This window comes from Brienomyrus brachyistius, chromosome 9, assembly GCF_023856365.1.
Source record: "Brienomyrus brachyistius isolate T26 chromosome 9, BBRACH_0.4, whole genome shotgun sequence".
NCBI lineage: Eukaryota > Metazoa > Chordata > Actinopteri > Osteoglossiformes > Mormyridae > Brienomyrus > Brienomyrus brachyistius.
The window spans coordinates 8,708,717-8,727,274 of record NC_064541.1 but is presented as its reverse complement, the minus strand read 5'-3'; the positions used below and the strand labels follow the sequence as shown (position 1 = coordinate 8,727,274).

At 43.4% G+C, this 18,558-nt stretch overlaps 1 protein-coding gene and 2 long non-coding RNA genes across 5 annotated transcripts; 1 reads left to right on the top strand and 2 right to left on the bottom strand.

Annotated features, from left to right (window-relative positions):
- Positions 1-5,614: 5,614 nt before the first annotated feature.
- LOC125749226 (glycogen synthase kinase binding protein) lies at positions 5,615-8,063 on the bottom strand. Its single transcript, XM_049026279.1, has one exon. The coding sequence runs from the start codon at positions 6,903-6,905 to the stop codon at positions 6,393-6,395; it is 513 nt and encodes a 170-aa protein (XP_048882236.1). The 5' UTR covers positions 6,906-8,063; the 3' UTR covers positions 5,615-6,392.
- Positions 8,064-10,303: 2,240 nt separating this feature from the next.
- Positions 10,304-18,301, top strand: LOC125749228 (uncharacterized). The gene is made up of 4 exons (XR_007399805.1): positions 10,304-10,373; positions 13,350-13,528; positions 13,825-13,944; positions 14,208-18,301. It is a non-coding gene; the product is annotated as an uncharacterized LOC125749228 (long non-coding RNA).
- Positions 10,372-13,934, bottom strand: LOC125749229 (uncharacterized). 3 transcript variants are annotated; one of them, XR_007399808.1, is made up of 5 exons: positions 13,842-13,934; positions 13,629-13,756; positions 12,123-12,200; positions 11,588-12,019; positions 10,372-11,034 (listed from the first exon to the last, which is right to left on the bottom strand). It is a non-coding gene; the product is annotated as an uncharacterized LOC125749229 (long non-coding RNA). The 3 variants fall into 3 exon arrangements; XR_007399807.1 differs by lacking the exon at positions 13,629-13,756 and having other exon boundaries at positions 13,757-13,880; XR_007399806.1 differs by having other exon boundaries at positions 13,629-13,862.
- Positions 18,302-18,558: the final 257 nt, after the last annotated feature.

The window sequence follows — 18,558 nt, the reverse complement described above, 5'->3', positions numbered from 1 at the left end:
AGAGTCAGGTGTTGTGCCCTAAACTGCCCCCCCTGCCACGGATTGCCTCCCCTGATGTCATCGCTCCTTTTAAAGGTAAAGTAGCTTCTCCAGCGCAGCAGAAGCGAACGCTCTTTAAATTCCTTTTCTTGCCCTAAACCGATTGAAAAAAACTCAAAGACGTTGTTTAATATGTCTTTTTACATTCGAACCTTAAGTTATCATTCACAACCTCCTGCAATTCGTCACAAATGTAACGGTAACTTTTTCATTAAAACGCTACAGTAATGCTTTTTTTTTCTCGACAATGCTCGTCTGTGCAAATACAGTCGCTTTCAGTCGCAAGAAGGGACTGATTTAGTTGAAAGATATTTTTGATACTTTGTTGAATCCATTCTGCTGAAATTGTTCTTCTACTGTCGTCATATATAATACGGCATTTAACTTCATACTCAGCGCTTGGAAATGATCTGACATCGACCCACAGACAAAACAAAATTTCACCACTCACTCTAAACCACGTGTGTGCAATATAGCTAACAAGTCGTATTGCAAGTCGTCCAGCCATAAGAAAAAGATTCTACCTGGGTGGGGGGAGGGGCATTTTATAGCAAGCCACCCTACCAGAGAATGCCCCCCCCCTGTCTAACTCTGGCTGGGAAAATGCTACATGCACCAAACTTGCACCAGATACTCATATTTACCCCTTATTTGTACTATATAAATTACTTTGGGCAGGGCTATAAGGAAAAGATTCTAGCTGGGGGGGGGGGGCATTTTATAGCAGGCCACCCTGCCACAGAATTACCCCCCCCCTCTCTAACTCTGGCTGGGAAAATGTTACATGCACCAAACTTGCACCAGTTTCTCATATTTGTCCCCCTTAAATGGAGCGATGACGTCAGGGGAGGCAATCCGTGGCAGGGGGGCAGTTTAGGGCACAACACCTGCAATCATTGCTACAGACAAATGCGTTTCTTTTTACAACTGTATAGAATCCAGTTTTGTCTTATGAAAACATTGTAATACTTCATATTTTATTATTAATTAGGTTTTCCCATGTAAACAATGAATATCATTCATGGCTGAGATGTATTGCTACAGACCAACTATAACACTACGATAAATTAAATAGATTATCGTCGTCTTAACTGAAAGAATGTCTCTAAGTTTAAGGTTTCATCAGGAACACTCAGTGGTGGCGTTGATTTCTCCGTAATACCTGGTTTTGGCGTAACTTTAAAGAGAAGCGTATCGGGGATGCGGAGTGTCTGTTCTGGCTTGGAAAACTAAATCGCATCTTCACGTTTAGCCCTCTGCTTGTGTGCAAAGCTCGTCTTGTTTTAATTTTGAGATTTAGGTCAAAATCTGGGACATTTGGGTCGGTGAGGAGAAAGTGACGTGAAACTCATGAAGGGACTTGACAGTGTCATTTATTCATTCATACATTGATTGATTGCCTGTGAAAAAGAATCGATAACAACAGGAAGAGACTAGAATAAGAGGTCCCGTTAGTCCCTAAGCATAAGGCAATTCAGTGCGATGGTCGGTCTACATGCTTTGCGAGAATTTATTTTCTGAGTAAAAAGACAACTTGGTCTACTATCTCCGGTTTGCTTTTATAAGAAGGATTATGCTGCGTCACTGATTAATACTGAAATACCCATTCTGAAAATCCTTCGTTTTCCAATAACAACCAATTTTCTCCTCCCAATGCCGTGAGTCAGCACAGCCAAAGCAGACCTTACTTGTCAGAATCGGGGAAAGAAAACTAAATGATGTCAGATTTTATGCATTATTTCCAATGCAAGTCAGTTTGTGTATTTATTTGATGACGTTTATTATCAAGGTCCGCGAAATTATTAGAGCACCGCTAACGATCCGGTGCCTGTTGATGAACTGGCTTAATTATTGTGCTTGGATATCACAAAATATTTCTGACGTGGCAGCGGTATCGTTTTCAGTCTTGTTGTATAAAGCGCATCCGAAAGCAGCCAGATAGACTTCAAACGCACGGCAGCTAAACGCTTCAATCATGGCCGATTTTTTCCATCATGCATGGCAGAATGAACATTAAATATATCAAGTACTAAATCTGGGAAGTCAATGGCATTCATGAGTTTATTTGCTACTCTTAAAATTTAATCATGATGGTATATAGAGAATCCACAAAAAATAATGCTTTTTACTTATCATAAACAGATTGGTTTACTGGTGGATTCTACAGGGTCGCCAAATTTGGTCAGCTGGCTGGAATAAGATTTTCAATTCGAGGCAAGTCTGCACACCCATTTACGTGTAGGCAACAGTTTTATTGCCGTGTAAATAGTCTTTAAGTTTTGCAAACTACCCCAGCGCTAATGATGTAGCTCATTTTAGGACATATATATATAATGAAATAATATAGATTTGTCGTGAGATTTCTCGCGTGAACGTGAGAGTCAGAAAGCGTGAGTGGCACGCCATATGCGTGAGAGTTGGCCAACCGCGCGGAAATCCTCAAAAAAATTAAGTGCTTTGCAATAGTTATGCTGACCTCTGCTGTTCAGTTTGGGGTGGTGCCTACAATTTCAACGCATCTACCATTCGCTTATTACAGCTATTACTTGGCAGGTCAAGAACATTTAAGAGACCATCATTTAATTTCTATTAATAACTGGGGGCAATGTTGTGTAAACCCCCTTCGGGATGATGCATCTGCTGGTGTCATGTTTTGTTTTGCAAATATTTCACTCTGCCATGCCAGTTTTACCCTTTTATACTGAGAGGACTTTTTAAGAAAACAAAGCTTTAAACCCCGTGTTAAAGTTAAATTTATATTTACATATATATGCAAGAATTCAAGTAAAAGAAGGCCGTGCGCAAACAGAAAGCATTAAAACCCACAGCAACTAATTAAACCAAACGTAACAATCAAGGCAGAAGGCATCACCTCCAAAGCTGTGAAATATGAAATATATGTAAATTACATATATAATTACAGTGTCTAAAATTAAATGATGTAATGAAGCCACCTGTATTACCATTGAGCTTCTTATTGGTCCTTTTAACATCACAGTGACCATTGTTTTAATGATGTACATCGTCTCTCATTCCTGTTCATCCCTACATGTCTTCAGTTGTACTGTTCACTGAATATCAACATTAACCAACCAACTACAAGCATTAATTGAAGACTCTTTGTATATTTTTAGTGCTAATTTATGTTGCTCAGTAATTAAGCATAAGAGTAATAAACTAGATGAATTTAGATGCCTTTAATCTGACAGCCCAGGCTTCCCCAATTTTCATCCTGGAGGCCAGAATGCAAGGCAGACTGCAGATTTTCCTGCTCAAACACACCGACTAAACCCAGTGATTAGCTGACTGATGTGTGTTTGAGCAAGGAAATCTGCTAAATTCTGGCCTCGGGGATGAAAATTGGGGAACCCTTTGATAACCCATCGCAATCTTTTTTGTTTTATATACTAAAAGTGCAGCCTCCAGTTTCCGAATGTGACCGTAGCCTATGCACGAGTGTGCTTTTGGATTTTCTGGGAAGTGAGAATGCAGCTGAACGATTTACACCAAGCCATTAGACATAATAGACAGTACTTTAGAATCGTCACAAAATGTTCAATGGATTTCTTAACACTGCTACTTCTTTGAAATCCATACATAACATCCGTCAGAGAGAGAAACGCCAAGCCCAAAAGTGTCATAACAAGGTATTGGGCCAACAGGGGTGGTGAGAGCGAAACTGGTGAACAGCACGTGCCAGAAATAAGGAGGATGTGACCTTGCTCTACTGTGAAAAAGTAAAATATTTGGTGATGGAAGACTATAATATCTCAAGTATTCAGCTCTGTTGAGATCTAGCAACCTGTCTGACTGTGGCACATGGTTTAGACCTTATTTCCCATGCTGGTCTCATCCTGGCAAAAATGTGGACCGCCTGGGCCTCCCGGAGAGCCCAGTTGATAAACATTGGTTTAGACAGTCACCAAAAAAAATTCATTGACCACTTCTGTCCAATGGGTGGCAGCACTGTCACCCCGAAAGACATCCATTAGCCTAGAAATGCTGAATTATAGAATGAACAGGATAACTCAGAATAGATTCCTATTTATTTATACTTGCTTTGGCCTCTCAGTGAGTCTGTGTCATATAATGCTGAGAAAGTTTAATCGACATCGTAACAGAGCTGCCAAACCCCCTTACTCTCAGAAGCAAGCGATGAAGCCTGGTGTCTTTTTTTTTGTCATTCCGGTACCTGACCACTTGTTCACAATTGTAAAGTGCAGCTCGTTCTTTTTAGCCTAACCTAGTTCACTCGTGTTCATTAAGCTCGTCGTGTAGTTCACTGTTGTGCACGTCAGCCAATCACCAGATATTAGTCAGGGGTATGTCCTTTCCTCTCCCGCCGCCCTTCAGATTTAAAAGCCAGCACCGTCTCCTTCGCTGCCCCTCACGAGCCATCCACAGACTGAACAGTAGTCACCACCGAAACACCAGCCACACTTGCTCTAACAACCATTTCTTCTTCTACGCTTGTCAGTTAAAATAATGGACAGGTGGTTCTGATCCACGTTTTCGTAGGACCATAAGCGTGATGCAATGTTAATTGGCCACTTGTCTCCTGAGCTTCGTCTGTGGGGAAGTGTCTGACTCGGTGGGGGGTTAGGATACTGTGCTAGTAAGTGACAGGGTGACGGTTCAAGTCCTGTCACCGTAGTGATTTCGCAGTTGGGTCCTTGAGCACGCCCTCAACCCCAGCTGTTCCAGGGATTGGATATCGCTACTTTTTCAATTGTTTGTGGCTTTGGATAAAAGTCTCTGCTCAATAACTGTAAATAGTCTCATATCACATAATATTCCTCATTTAATCCATTCATCCTTGAGCCATTTGTCAAGTCTATGGTCACAAACTGGGATTCTGGTTATTAATATAAATTAATATTAATACATTTGGCTATAATTGATAGGCTCCGGACCCCCCGCGACCCAGTAGGATAAGCGGTTTAGAAAATGGATGGATGGCTATAATTGAGTACGGAATATATTTTTAAGGCAATATATCGCCAGGCGTTATTTTTAAAGTAAACTCATCTTTATATTTGTGATAATTGGGTAAGCTACTCTATACTTTAATGAAACCTCACACAAAAACATGAAGAGGTTAAATCCAAAAATATATATGCATCTTGTAACCCGAGCACAACGCTAATGATAAACGGAGGAGGTCGTGTTTATTCCAATAAACTTTTTAAACAGTCATTACTTCTAAACTATTTTAAAATGAACTGATGTCAGGTAAAATTTCACACTGTTCATGTCTAGAAATAAAAAGGTGGACTATCAAATCATTTGTTGCAAGACGAAAAACACTTTACTTGAATAACATCTCGACAGGAATATCGAAATGTTCTTTTCTTAATATTTGCTTGCAAGAGTTCAGTTGTGCTGAATGCATAAAAATGAACATGACCAAAAAAAGTCGAAGTTAACAATAAATATGGATATAGGTTGCTCTTAACTTAATGGGTAACACTGACCCGAGAAAGATAAATTATTTTAGAAAATTGTGGGTGCTCTATTTAGTGACGTGGCACTTTGGTAGTCAAACGTTTTAAATCAAAACAAAAACGCCCAAGGGTATATTGCAAAACACCGTTTATTTAAGACACCGACGTCCTGAAGAACCAGGAAACGTGTTTTTAAAAATGTACTTCGTTGCGAAGCGTACAGAACCCAGTCGGTACTTTACATGGTGCAAATCAAACCCAGCCGAAGCCCAGGACGGGATTCGAATCGAAGGGTCTGAGCACCAAAAACCCCTGTTTTACAGTAACCCCCCACCCCCCACATACAGCACCGCCTACCGGGTGCCACCCATTTCGAAGAAACATCCGTTGAATCCTGGAAATACTACTTCCCCTGTCCTCTCTATCGGTACACGATGTGGCTTCTAAACTGTTTCAATGCATGTGGTTTTACAAACACATGGCTCCTTAAAGTCCATCTTGATGGGCGATACGAAGACCTTGGATCCAATCCGTTCCAAATATAAAAGAACCAAAACAAACACGCTGTGTAGACCGAGGGCGCCCTTGATTGCGCTGGGCAGAGGTGTAAACAAGACCAGTGTCGTCCAGTGTCAATCTCCCCAGACAGACAGCAACAAGAAACAATTTCATCCGCGAAGACAGTTCATTTGTTTTAAACAGACCCGTTTCGAACATCATGTCATACTTGTACAAATAATCTACACTTTGTTAACAGTATAGCACGTGTATCTTGGCAGCCAGACATCATCCGGCTATTGTTGCCTGTATAGGCTGTAAAGCCTCCAGAACAGCGAGCACGTTTTCTCCTGTCGCTATCCAGTCCATTCAAACAAAAGGTGGCATTTTTTAAAGGCCCCGCAGCTCCAATCAGCAATGGACATTGTCGGCGGACTTTGAATGCTCCACACTCTCCGATGCAGAGAACTGAAGCCGGCGGACGGCCTCTTTTATTAGGTTCCCGGACAAAATCAGCTCCTGAAGCAGTCGGTGGGGATCATCCTCCTCACCGGGGACATCGATCCCCTTACGGTTCCAGGTCCTAAAGCGGTCCCACTCCTGATCACTAGACCCGGGTAAAGTGTATGGACTGGCCCGGCTCCGTAGTCCCCGGTTCCGGAGCCGGACACAGCAGCCAGTCCGCTTGTGCAACGCCGCGCTGTTGTTGTTGTTGTTGTTGTTGCTGTTGGACTGCGTAACGCTTCCGGTGCCGGTACCGGTGCCGTTCAGACCGTGGAAACATGACGCCGCCTTCGGGTTCGCACCAGCATTGTTATGCAGCTGCAAAGCCTCGCCGATCTTCGTAACCAGCGCGTCTACCTCCTTCGAATCCACCGTTACCGACTGCTCCAGGAAAATGTATTTCTCCTTCCGATATGGCATGTCCGCGTCCTTTCAAAGGTCTGCCGTTTATTTTTAAAAATGAATGGGGTGGAAAAATCTGCCCCCCTACTCTCACCACGCTGCCCGTCGGAAGGCGACTCCTCGGGCTTGATTTGTAAACAATGGGTGACGCATAATCCGGATTATACCATTCTCAGCAGGGATGGGGCGTGAATTACAACACCCATTATTATCACGGAAATTAATAAAATGATATGAATCACACATAATACGTATTTAAAAACTCAAAAATACGATTTATTAAGGATTCGAATATTTTGGACGCTTCATACTATTTTTCAATGACTGTAAACTTAACGATTCCCCCCATTGCGACGCCAGATCGTAGTCCTTCAGAATGTAACGTCAGCCCTAGCGTTACATAATTTAACTGCAGGGTGTCTTGTTTATAGAAACAAAAAGGATTTAAGCCGTGAAATTGGTACAAAATCTAATATTCATATGGGAAGGTTTCGGTTTAGACTGTCTGTTGTACAAGTAACCACTGTACCGTCGTAGTTTGACGGAGTATCGAAATATGTGGCATTTGAGACGGTTAAATGTAAAAATGTTGTGTTATCATTTGAAATACAAACGACCATGCGAGTAGGCATCTTGTGGTCTTTGTTATATCAACTAAACGTTTAACCGGATGTCCTTGACCTCCTGCTTCTGTAGGCAGCGAAACAAAAGCAGGTCATGAAGACCGACTGTTTTAGTAGAAACGTTGCAGCCACACATATGTAATCGTTGGTCTAAGAAGTATTGATTATTTGTGCAATCTGATATAACTCATTTGAAACGAACTTAACATTTTAATGTGAAATCGATGAGGTTTGGTTCCAAGGATTAACCTATGTGATTTAAGAAATGAGCCGTTTCAGGATGTGGTTAAAGCACGTTGCGCTGCCTGAGTCTGGGTTAATGCAAAACTGTCCGTATTCTGGTTAAACGGTCTGCGACGATAACGAGTGTATGGTACGCCCAGATTAAAGTTTCAACGGCAAATAATCGGAGACAAAAGCACTGCTGTACACGAATGAAACTACTAACAATATGGCCCCGAGCTCTCACGGAAACACAATTGCCAGTGAGGAGTATTATAAATATAGCTGGACTCTATTCGTAAAGGGGATGGGTTTCTAAGAATCGCCCCGGTGTCAAGCCAAAGGAGACGCGAAACTCGAGCGGCGGACCGCCCGCTGGTGCCCTGATAGCCATATAAGGCCGAGCAGGGGGAGCCGTGCGGCCCGCGTGCTCCGCTGCAGCGCCCGCGTTTTACGCCTCGCCGACTTCATGTGCGCGCGACAAGCTCGCTTGTTTACCACACAGATCGGGTAGCTAAAAATAAAGCATTTTCTAAGTGTATTCATAAGTTTGCGAGGCAGTGTAAGATCGTTTTGCCCATGTTTTCCTGGAGCTGCCCCCGCTGACAGCCTCCACACCCCTCTCTAGTCAATAAGAGCTAATTACGATATAAACTGGGGGGGGTGAAGCCATGTCAGGACAACAATCCCTGTCTGTTCTGGCCAGCAACAGCTGTCCCGGGCCCCTGGGGAGCGTTACAGGAATGCTCTAGCTGTCTGATTGCTGTGTCAAGGGGGTGCTGCAATACAAAAAAAACAGGGTGTGTATTTATTTTTTAATGTGCAACCTTGTTACGGCAACGACAGGCCGTTACAAGCTTTCGTTTTTCTTTTTTTTGCTGCAGACACCAGAATGTGACGCCTTTAAATATCTGCAAACGTAATGCAGAAGTAGGAACAAAGAATAGGTTGGCCTTGACTTTTCTTGCACTTATTTCGACAGTTATTCCTTTCGATGTTAGTGTAGCACTGCCGGTGGAATTGCTAAGCTGCCAAAAGTAACTTCTCTTCATGGTATTTTTCTTCTCTGCTTTTCACTACTTAAACAACACCTGTGGTTAAGACTGCTTTCGATGTGCGTGTGTGTTTGTGTGTGTGGAGTGATCTGCCTAGCCGGAAGTGGTTGCGGCCGTGAAAAAGAACAAATTCTGTTGAAACAAACTCTTAGGAAACGATGCCACTATATTTTCATTTCCCAGACATGCAACGCCGCCGCCTCGCAAGTTACTAGTTAATGCTCGCACATTTTTCCTTTGAAAGGAAACCTTACACACTAATTAGTGTTTCACTTTTTGCATAGTGCAAAAGGTCATATATTTTCTGAACAGAAGATACAATATTCAGTTTTAGTGAACAGTTAATTATATCAGAATATTTCATCTTCTGACATTAGTGAATAACCAAGGCAACACTTCTGAAAATGTCGAAATACTTCATAATCCTTAATGATTGAAGATGATAACCAGCTAGTCTCAAAAATACAGTAGCTTAGAAGATAATATGGATGTCTGAATTAGCTGACAAGAATGACAGCACATATTAGCAGTTGATAGCTAAGCATATATCTGCCACCTTGGTGCATGAAAGGCAAAAAATGTTAGACATGGACTGTAGGAATAAGAGGTTCTTTTTTTATTTTGTAAACCCAGGGGGGGAAACATGGAAGATGCTGTTTTGATTTGCACTGAAGGTAATTGAGCCCTTGCCTTCAAAACATATCCAGAAGAATCATCTTGAGTTGGTAGGGTGACATCAAAAATATCTTGGCTGATGTGACGCTCACATGTGGTGGAATGCTGATGAAGTTCTCAGACTGCAACTCCTTCAGACCACTTTGAACCAGAATTGTTTACAAGAGGAAGCCTGGACTAGTCAGCCCTTGCACTTTAATGATAAAATTTCATCTGTAGTTATATGTGACTTTCTTATATGTATCTTATATATACTTATGAGATCCTGTTTTGTCTCGTGTTTTTACTGCTGGTGCAAAATATGCCACAAGGACGGCCATCACTATGGTGCTAATCCCTCGGTTCTTTTACTCTCTATCTCACCTTGAAGGACTGTAGCCCCACACTGTGTGGCTAATTCTGCTTCTCCACCCTGAAGACTTTGTCCAGGATGAGGCTGTCCCTTGGAACACTCTACCCCTATCTCATCATCTCACAGTATTAATTAAGGGTGGGGAGCTACCACTGTGCTCATTTAACGCTCCATTCCAGTCTCCTGTGTGGGACACGTGAGGCTCCCTGTTTTGCTCCAGACTTGGCAGTAAGGGCCAGTAATTAAATGTAATGTTTGTAAATAATTCACAAGTCAAAGCAGTAAAAAAATAGTAACTTAAATTCTTTTATCAGACAAGAGATATACACATGCGAATAGCAGTATCATAAAAAGAAGCTGTTTGCTTTGTATGTATCTTCACTATCAGTTTTTCATTTATAGAGATTAGTTGTTCTAGGCAGTGATGAAAAGCATGGGTTAAACTTGCTTGGAGATGCATAGTTCTAGTTATATGAAACCACAGATGCTCTAGTCCTCTGAAGTGCCAAGGCATCCACAGATCAAATCTGCAACAATTGCTCTGCAAAACCTGCTCCTAGTAAGTTTCTTTCATTTTTTGTTTATACAAATCTAGCCGGGGGGGGGGGAACGTTCGTGACCCCTACGTCCTGTTGTAATTCTGCGTTGTGTCGTGCGAGAATGACGACCATCACAACTGGATCTTGGTCAGTTTAGTCTCTAAAGAAGATTATGAACAACCAGTTTCGGGACAAGTTAGCCCACTCAGAATAGCGACATGCAAGATGACTATACAAGACCCTCCACCCCTCCCCCCCACCCGCCTAAGGCTGCCACACAGCAGCATGACAACACACCGTAAGAGATAAAAAAACAGGGCAGGACGTATGGCAATAAATAGAGTAGGTGGTGAAATCCAGCGAAACACAAATTGTCTGTTCAACTCGAGGCATGAGGTCAAGGTGAAAAGGGCACGTTTCCATAGCGGACTTTGCTGCTGAGTCGTTATGTCATTTGTTGCACGTTTCCCTAAATCCAGTGTACATAATCATAATTTTTAACTTCTCTTGTCACTAAAAAAATAAAAACAATATTCTGCAAGACTGCAAAGAAAGTCAGAAATGTTCTGGAGGGAAGTTCAGTACGTTAAACTGTCATCACTTCTGTTTTTCTCACATTCTGCACACATGGCGTCTTTCGTCGTAAAAGTAGCATAACCAGGACGATCATCCACATTCCATCTGCAGCAAAATGAGTAAACAGATGCATGAGAGATGAGTAAACAGATGAGTGAGAACTTGCAGGGAGTGCAGATTCGGAGTGACTGTGTGGGTCATCAGGCTGCTTACAGGGGATTCGGGGGTCTCTTCAGTAACGCTCCGCACAGCTCGCTGGAGGTAACATCATGTGCCCATTTTTAATAGATAGAGCTTTATTTTTGTAGAAGGTCAAATAAAATGATTCAAAATGGTGTTATCTAAAACTGTTCTTAATTTCATAGACACTATACTAATATCATGAACACCTCGGTGGTGCATAGATTGATTAGTGATGTCTGTGCAGCACATGTGCAGGGGTCATGGTACCATTTCCAAAGCAAGTTTGAAGCTCACTGTATTTACCAAGAGCTGTGAATCAACAATAATGCAAACGCTGTGTTGAACTGTGAAAGCACTGTGAAATTTCTTGATTTTCCTGTCATTTTGCACTCATAAACGAGAAACACAAAGGTATTGAAAGATGTGCTGATTTGATTTTAATTGTTGTCAGTGGGGAAGAGGTTACCTCACTTACAATCATACTAATCCTTGGTCCATCACAACAAGGGAAAGCAAGCACACATGACACCAACAGGGGGGTGACATGTGGACTTCCATTTGACCTCTCTCCCGAATCCATTACACGACAGCTCCATATCCAACGGTCTGAGACGACAGCACTGTCATTCTGTAAGCATTTTCAGAACCAGCTTGTAACAGTTCAGAACCAGTGAACTTGTAACAGTTAGTAATACTAGCAGGCTTAGTCCTTATCTATCAGCCAGCATGGAGTGCAGAGAGGAAAGCTCAGCCCCTTATGTTCAGTGAGCTCACAGTTGATAGCAACATTAGCCAATACCGGTCTGCCAGAGCTGCTCAGTCACATTGCAGGCCAGAGCAGCGGGTGTTTTGGTCAGCAAATCCACGTGTTTCTACGGTGTCCTCCGTGCCCCACAGTCTTGGATGCCTGCCAGAGGGTGAGCCAAGCAGCTATGTTTACTGTAGGTTATAAAACACCTGTGCCTGTCCACACACTCATGCATACACATGCACACATCTCCTTCACTCACTCTTTGGCTCCTCTCCAATGCCAAGGTCAGCAGGTCCAGCGGTAGGGACAACAGCTCGGAGAACCACCGTCAGCAGATCTGTAAGTGCACACAGCCAAAGTACATCTCTCTCTCACAGGCAGACATGTGTAGCAGAGCAGATATTGTGTATGCTAGCCAAGCTGAAGGCTTTGAGACATAGGCTAATGTCATGGTAGTTAAAATGATGATGGGTAGCATGGGTGGGTGATGATTTAATAAGGTATTTCTCTCAGTCGCGGGCCATATTCGGAAATCGCCCAGTCTATGTATAGGACTGGCACACAACTGGCCAGCAGCAGCACTGATGAGACATTGTCAACAGGGGGTGGCGGGCAAACTGTTCTGGGGGGCCCAAAAGGACGCAACGTGAGGGCTGCCAGGTGGGCTGAACTCCCTGTTCAGAATGTCACAGCGGGTCCGGCGAGCCCGCCTGGAATGGGCGGTCCCAGCATCCCAGCGGGTATGGCAAGCCTGCCGGGATGGGGAAGGCCCATGTTCCCAGCGGGTCGTTTCTGTAGGAAAAACCCTAATCCCAACATGATGACCCCTACCCAGCCCTAACCTTAACCATAAGTAGCCAATCAAAAATACAAGACATTTTTAGTTTTTTGATTTCAGATTTTTATAAAAACAGACACACACACTTTAGGGATTCAGTTAGCCTCTCTACATTTTTTGAACCATGGTAGAAACCTGAGAACATATAAACTTCACACACACAAACACACACTCACACACTATGGGCAGGCCTCAAAGTGCCAGGCCAAGAAGTACCAAGCAGCAGAGCTGCCCACTGAGCCGTCCATTAAATAAAATCAATTGTTTTATTTTCAGCAGAGGTCATTGCCCTGATGCAGTTGGTACATGATGAGTCACACCCTATTTTACAGCTATTTACACCTCCTGTACCCAACACCACTGAATTAAAAAAAATATATGAGGGAAAACACTGTGCTGATAAGATTAATATAACCTTAATATAACATCACAAATCTGCAATAAATATCAAATGGATCACATTTAATTACTAGCAGGGGCTGTTAGTGCTGAAATCACTGAGATGAGACCTTTTTTAATTTTTAAAGTGGTTGCTAGTTTTTCTCTCTCTCTCGGTTATAACTTCTGACGGACAACACCTGACACTGACCCCCCAATTCGTAAAAAGTTCTCAAGGCGCCTGTACTTCTGTTTCTCTTCATTTTACAGACCTGGCTGCACTCCGGCATCCCCCAAACCTTCAGTGCTGGCATCACTCTAAAAATGTCACTGTCAGCCGAGTCTGGGGTGGCTTGAGGGACCAAGAGATGGAGCTGAGGGACATGACTCAGAGCCTGACGTAGATGCAGTGAGTGCAGATCAGGCGGCACCAGTGTTAAGGGCCACAGGTATGCAGGCAGCTCCACTAATTAGTCACTCTGCACTTACACACACAAAACATTAGTTTCACTGCCTCGAAGTTCACTGCACAGAGCTCCGGTAAATTACCCAGTATTCATCAGCTAGGTGCTGAATTCCTCAGCTGCTGCATCACACAGCAGAACATCAGGAAACAAAACAGCGAGCGACAGACTGGCAGTGTTCAGGAGAATCGTGTTGTCCTTCCCACGTGTTACCTGTGAAGCAATATTGCACAGCATGAAGACAATGCAGGCTGACACACGTGACGGTGCATGTTTCTCAGAAGATCACAGCCCCCACCCCGCGCCTCTTCCACGCCCCGGGGCAGTTTTCCAGGCGGGTCCTGCAGTTGGCACATGAAGCAGAAAGTACACCGCGTACTTTTTAGCTTCCTAGCGGTAAGGTAAGAGGTCTTTTTTAAATCAGTAGCCACGCCTCCTTACACTCCCGTGGCCGGACTGTCGCAGAAACAGGGATGGGGTCATGCTTAGCGCTTCACGCTCTACCTCTTTATTACTTTGACAGCTTTATTTTTTTCCCTGCCCTGTTCTTCGTCTTTAGGACACTCAGTAAAAACTTAGGTGAAAGATGCTGGGGAAGGTTAAATAAGGAGATATTAAACCTGCAATGATAAAGCCATAACCTGACATGTTTGTTTTTCCCAAGGTGCCCCCGAGGCCGTAATACGGTTGGGAGACAACGCGCCGGCTCTGAATGAGTGTAAGTTTCGTCCCGCCCTTACCCAATTATACGGCAATATGATTTGATGGACAGCCGATTCCTCCAATGAGTGAAACGGGTGTGTGTTCGGCCCTCCTCTCTGCTTTTTTTTATCCTGCATGGGTTGGGACATGGCTGGGGCAGGTCTCCGCTGTCCGATTTGATTTTCAAATTTAGGGACTGATTAGATCCTTTGTTCTTGACTAGGGCTCAGCTACTAACCCGCACAATTGCTGACACGCCTTCAGAAAAGAGGAATTGGTTCAGTAAACATCCTGTTGAGGAAGTTTATATCAAAAATTAAACACTTGCAGTTTAGCTGATATACGGACACAAACGTGTCTTGCCATGGATACGTTTGTCCGTGTACGGACAGGTTTAAGATGCTTGTCTTCTGACTTGGGTAGTTCAAAGGACCATTTCAGTACAACGTAACTACGGCCCCCTAGTGGTGAGAAAGTGACTAACTTACCGAGGTCAATGGTCCCCTGTACTCTACCAACTTTAATCAAACTTTGTTTTGCATCTATTCTTTTTTATTATCACAAACAGTGGATTACATAGTACATATTTATTAATGTTTTTACTTCATTTAGGGCCAGCGGGGGCATATTGGCTAAACACATTGATCATAAAGTTTCCCGTGAAAGAGGTTCTTAACACAAAATCCATCCATCCAGTTTCCAAACCGCTTATCCTATTGGGTCGCGGGGGGTCCGGAGCAATGGGCACGAGGCAGGGAACAACCCAGGATGGGGGGCCAGCCCATCGCAGCTTAACACAAAATGATCCAATAAAAATTCTAACGATTAAATATGTAAAATAGTAAGAGTCAGTTAAGCAAATATAGGTACAAATGTTCCATTGATGCAAGTGACCAAATGCGGTACCAACATTATCACTGCATAACATACAAAGAGTTATTATAGTCCAGAAACAGCAGAGGTATGGTAATCAATCTGAAGGTTTAAAACAAACTTTCGGACCAACATTTAACATCAATATGAATATATGCTTATTTTGATTCCGAATTTCAATTGCCGTGACTCGAATAAGCTGCCGGAAGATGGATAGCGATAGATATCCATAGAAACGAACAGATAGCGATGTAGCGTAGGTTACTAAGAAATACATACATTTTGCCATTAGAGGGCAACAAATTCACAGGAAACGTCACATTGGCTCATTTTTTTAAAACAAGACAGCATATACTTCGTCAGTTTTCATAGCTTTAGTGTACGACACCACATCCGGCCTTAATCATTTTAAAGGTCATTTTTTATATATATTTTGTGCACATTTTATTTATTTTTTGCTTGTTAATTAAAGTGGTTCAGCTTATGTCTGGAAACCCAGTAACCAGGTCTTATATTTCACCTACAAATTAGAGGTAATTCAGTTGCTCACCACTACATCATTGTGGGTTTATGTTCGTGTACATGAATGTGTGTTTGAGTGTTTGGTGAAGCACGGGTGACTGTATGATTCCAGGTAGCAGTACAGCACCTTGTGATTTACACATTTTGTCCAAATGCTCTTATTTGGACTCCTTGATATGAAGGCCTTGAGCAGTTGAGTGGTGACGTTTTCCTTTCCTGTACCTTCTACTCAGTTGGGAGGTCAGAAGTCCCAGAAGACCCAGAATGCCTGGGAGATGGGCTTTTATACGGCTTGGCTCTCCCCGCGTTTGCCCCCATTGGCAGCCTGTGCACAAGGACGGGTCCGGTCCCTTCATGCATGCTTGTGTTCCGCTCTTCTGGAATATTCCGGTTCTCTGAGATTCAAGTCGGTGTCGGTTTCATAATATGTGATGTCTGTCAGGCCTGTTGGGATTTCGCTTTGCCGATGGCCGGTATATCGAAAGGCAGACTGCCCCCAAAGCTTGCGATTATTCTCCAGCAATGGCAGGCCTGCCTTTAAACCTAATTCCATCTGTAGAGGCGCCATTGCAGGTGGACGCTCCAGCCTGTTTTGGCAATTTAAATTAGAATGCTAATTAATCAGAGCGACAGCGAGGAATCACACAGAGATCTGAAGTTGTTCCTCTTATTGATGATGCCCTCTTGAATTTTCATTTATTCGTTTTACTGCTGCATGCGGGGCCGCTTATATGGCAAATCAGACAGTAATCAGTGACAGAGGCATGTAAGGTCAGTTCTGACCTGGGACCAGTTGGCAAAACGCTCCAATGGGGTTTGAGTGCCAAGGAACAGCTTTCCCTCTTGTGCCAATTTTTATCTTCACAGGGTTTTTTTCCAGCCTGGAAAGGAGTCAGTCAGCTGGAATCCCAACGTGAACTCTGTCTGCAGTGGGATGGCGCTGGCCGGTGTCCGGGGACAGCTGGGCAGGTGCGTGTGTGTGTTTTACACGGGTTTACTGTTTTACATGGGTTTACTGGCCTCGTGTCGACAGATTTTGAGAAGATGTCCCCTCAAACATCGTAACTTCTGAGAAACAGATGGTTTAGAGATGCCTTTCTTACATTTCCATCTGCTTTCACAAAACTGACAGTGCAGTAATATTTTCTTGCTCTCAGTTTTTCATTGTCCTTATGTTTTGTTGGAATATGAATGAAAATGATGGACTTTTTCATAATAAAACAGATTGTGATATATATGAATAAAGGAGTGTGTGTGCGTGTGCTCAGAGAGAGAGATAGTGTGTGTGTGCTCAGAGAGAGAGAGAGTGTGTGTGTCTGTGTGTGTGCTCAGAGAAAGTGTGTGTGCTGAGAGAGAGAGAGAGAGCGAGTGTGTGTTTGTGCTCAGAGAGAGAGAGAGATAGTGTGTGTGTGCTCAGAGAGAGAGAGAGTGTGTGTGTCTGTGTGTGTGCTCACAGATAGTGTGTGTGCTGAGAGAGAGAGAGAGAGAGAGAGCGAGTGTGTGTTTGTGCTCAGAGAGAGAGAAAGAGTGTGTGTGTCTGTGTGTGTGCTCAGAGAAAGTGTGTGTGCTGAGAGAGAGAGAGAGAGAGCGAGTGTGTGTATGTGCTCAGAGAGAGTGGGTGTGTGTATGTGCTTAGAGAGACAGAGTGTGTGTGTGTGTGTGCTCAGAGAGAGAGTGTGTGTATGTGCTCAGAGAGAGAGAGAGTGTGTGTATGTGCTCAGAGAGAGAGAGTGTGTATGTGCTCAGAGAGAGAGAGTGTGTGTATGTGCTCAGAGAGACAGAGTGTGTGTGTGTATGTGCTCAGAGAGAGTGTGTGTGTGTGTGTATGTGTGCTCAGAGAGACAGAGAGTGTGTGTGTGTGTGTGTGCTCAGAGAGACAGAGAGTGTGTGTGTGTGTGTGCTCAGAGAGACAGAGAGTGTGTGTGTGTGTGTGCTCAGAGAGACAGAGAGAGTGTGTGTATGGCCCTGGTAGAAGGCCAGCACTGTCGACTGTACTGACTTCCTCTAGACTCAAATACAGTAGTTGTCTTTGCACAAGATACCACATTTTAATTATTTTTGGTTTGCTCTTTGTAATCAGAACAAATTGGAAGAAGCCCTTTCTATCTTCTCTGTGCCCCCAAACCTTTCAGGATGTTTCTTTAATAGTGGCGATAAGCAACCCATGGCGGAAAACCTCTTATTTACGGAGAAAACAAAGACACTCCTTGGTTAACTAGTGGAACAACACAATTATTCAGTGTTCGTACAAACAGAGATAATTGGTTTACCTCTAGTTATGGCGTTTCAGATCATCATGCTATGAGTAGGTTTATTGGAACATTTATTGGGGGAGGGGGGCGTCTTTTCTTCCACTGCTGTAAAGAGTGCAAATATGGCATTGAAAATTATTATTACTATCTTCATCGTCCTTATTATTTATTTGCTTAGCTGACATATTTGTCCAAACAGGGCACGAAACTGGCACTGAACATTAGTCTGTATATGCTTACATATTCACACAGTTGGACCTGTTTACTAAAATCATTGTGCATAAGTGCTTCTGTCAAGGGCTACAGCACTGAGTCGGCTTCGATTCTGCTGTCTTCCCATCACTAATGACAATGTCCTGTATATAACGTTCCTTATTTTCACTGGCAATAAAAGGCCGAAAGACGCAGACTTTATTACCTGTCTTACAGTCCTTTTTCATGTTGAGAACAGGATCATTCGGCAATAACACTACGGCTGGCTGAGGAACATATGGAGAGCATTGCGGCGAGCAGCCCGGGCACAGCGACAAGCAGAAGCATCTCAGAACGTCAGAAGAAGGAGCCACGACGACTCTCCGCAGCATCTCCGGGATGAGCTGTAATTGGTATCCCCTGGTGATGCTCGATTCGAGCAGGTCGCATCTGCCTCCAGGCGCAGCGACAGCA

Coding starts and splice junctions, on each gene's coding strand:
- LOC125749226 (XM_049026279.1), bottom strand. CDS start 6,905: ATGCCATATCGGAAGGAGAAATACATTTTCCTGGAGCAGTCGGTAACG.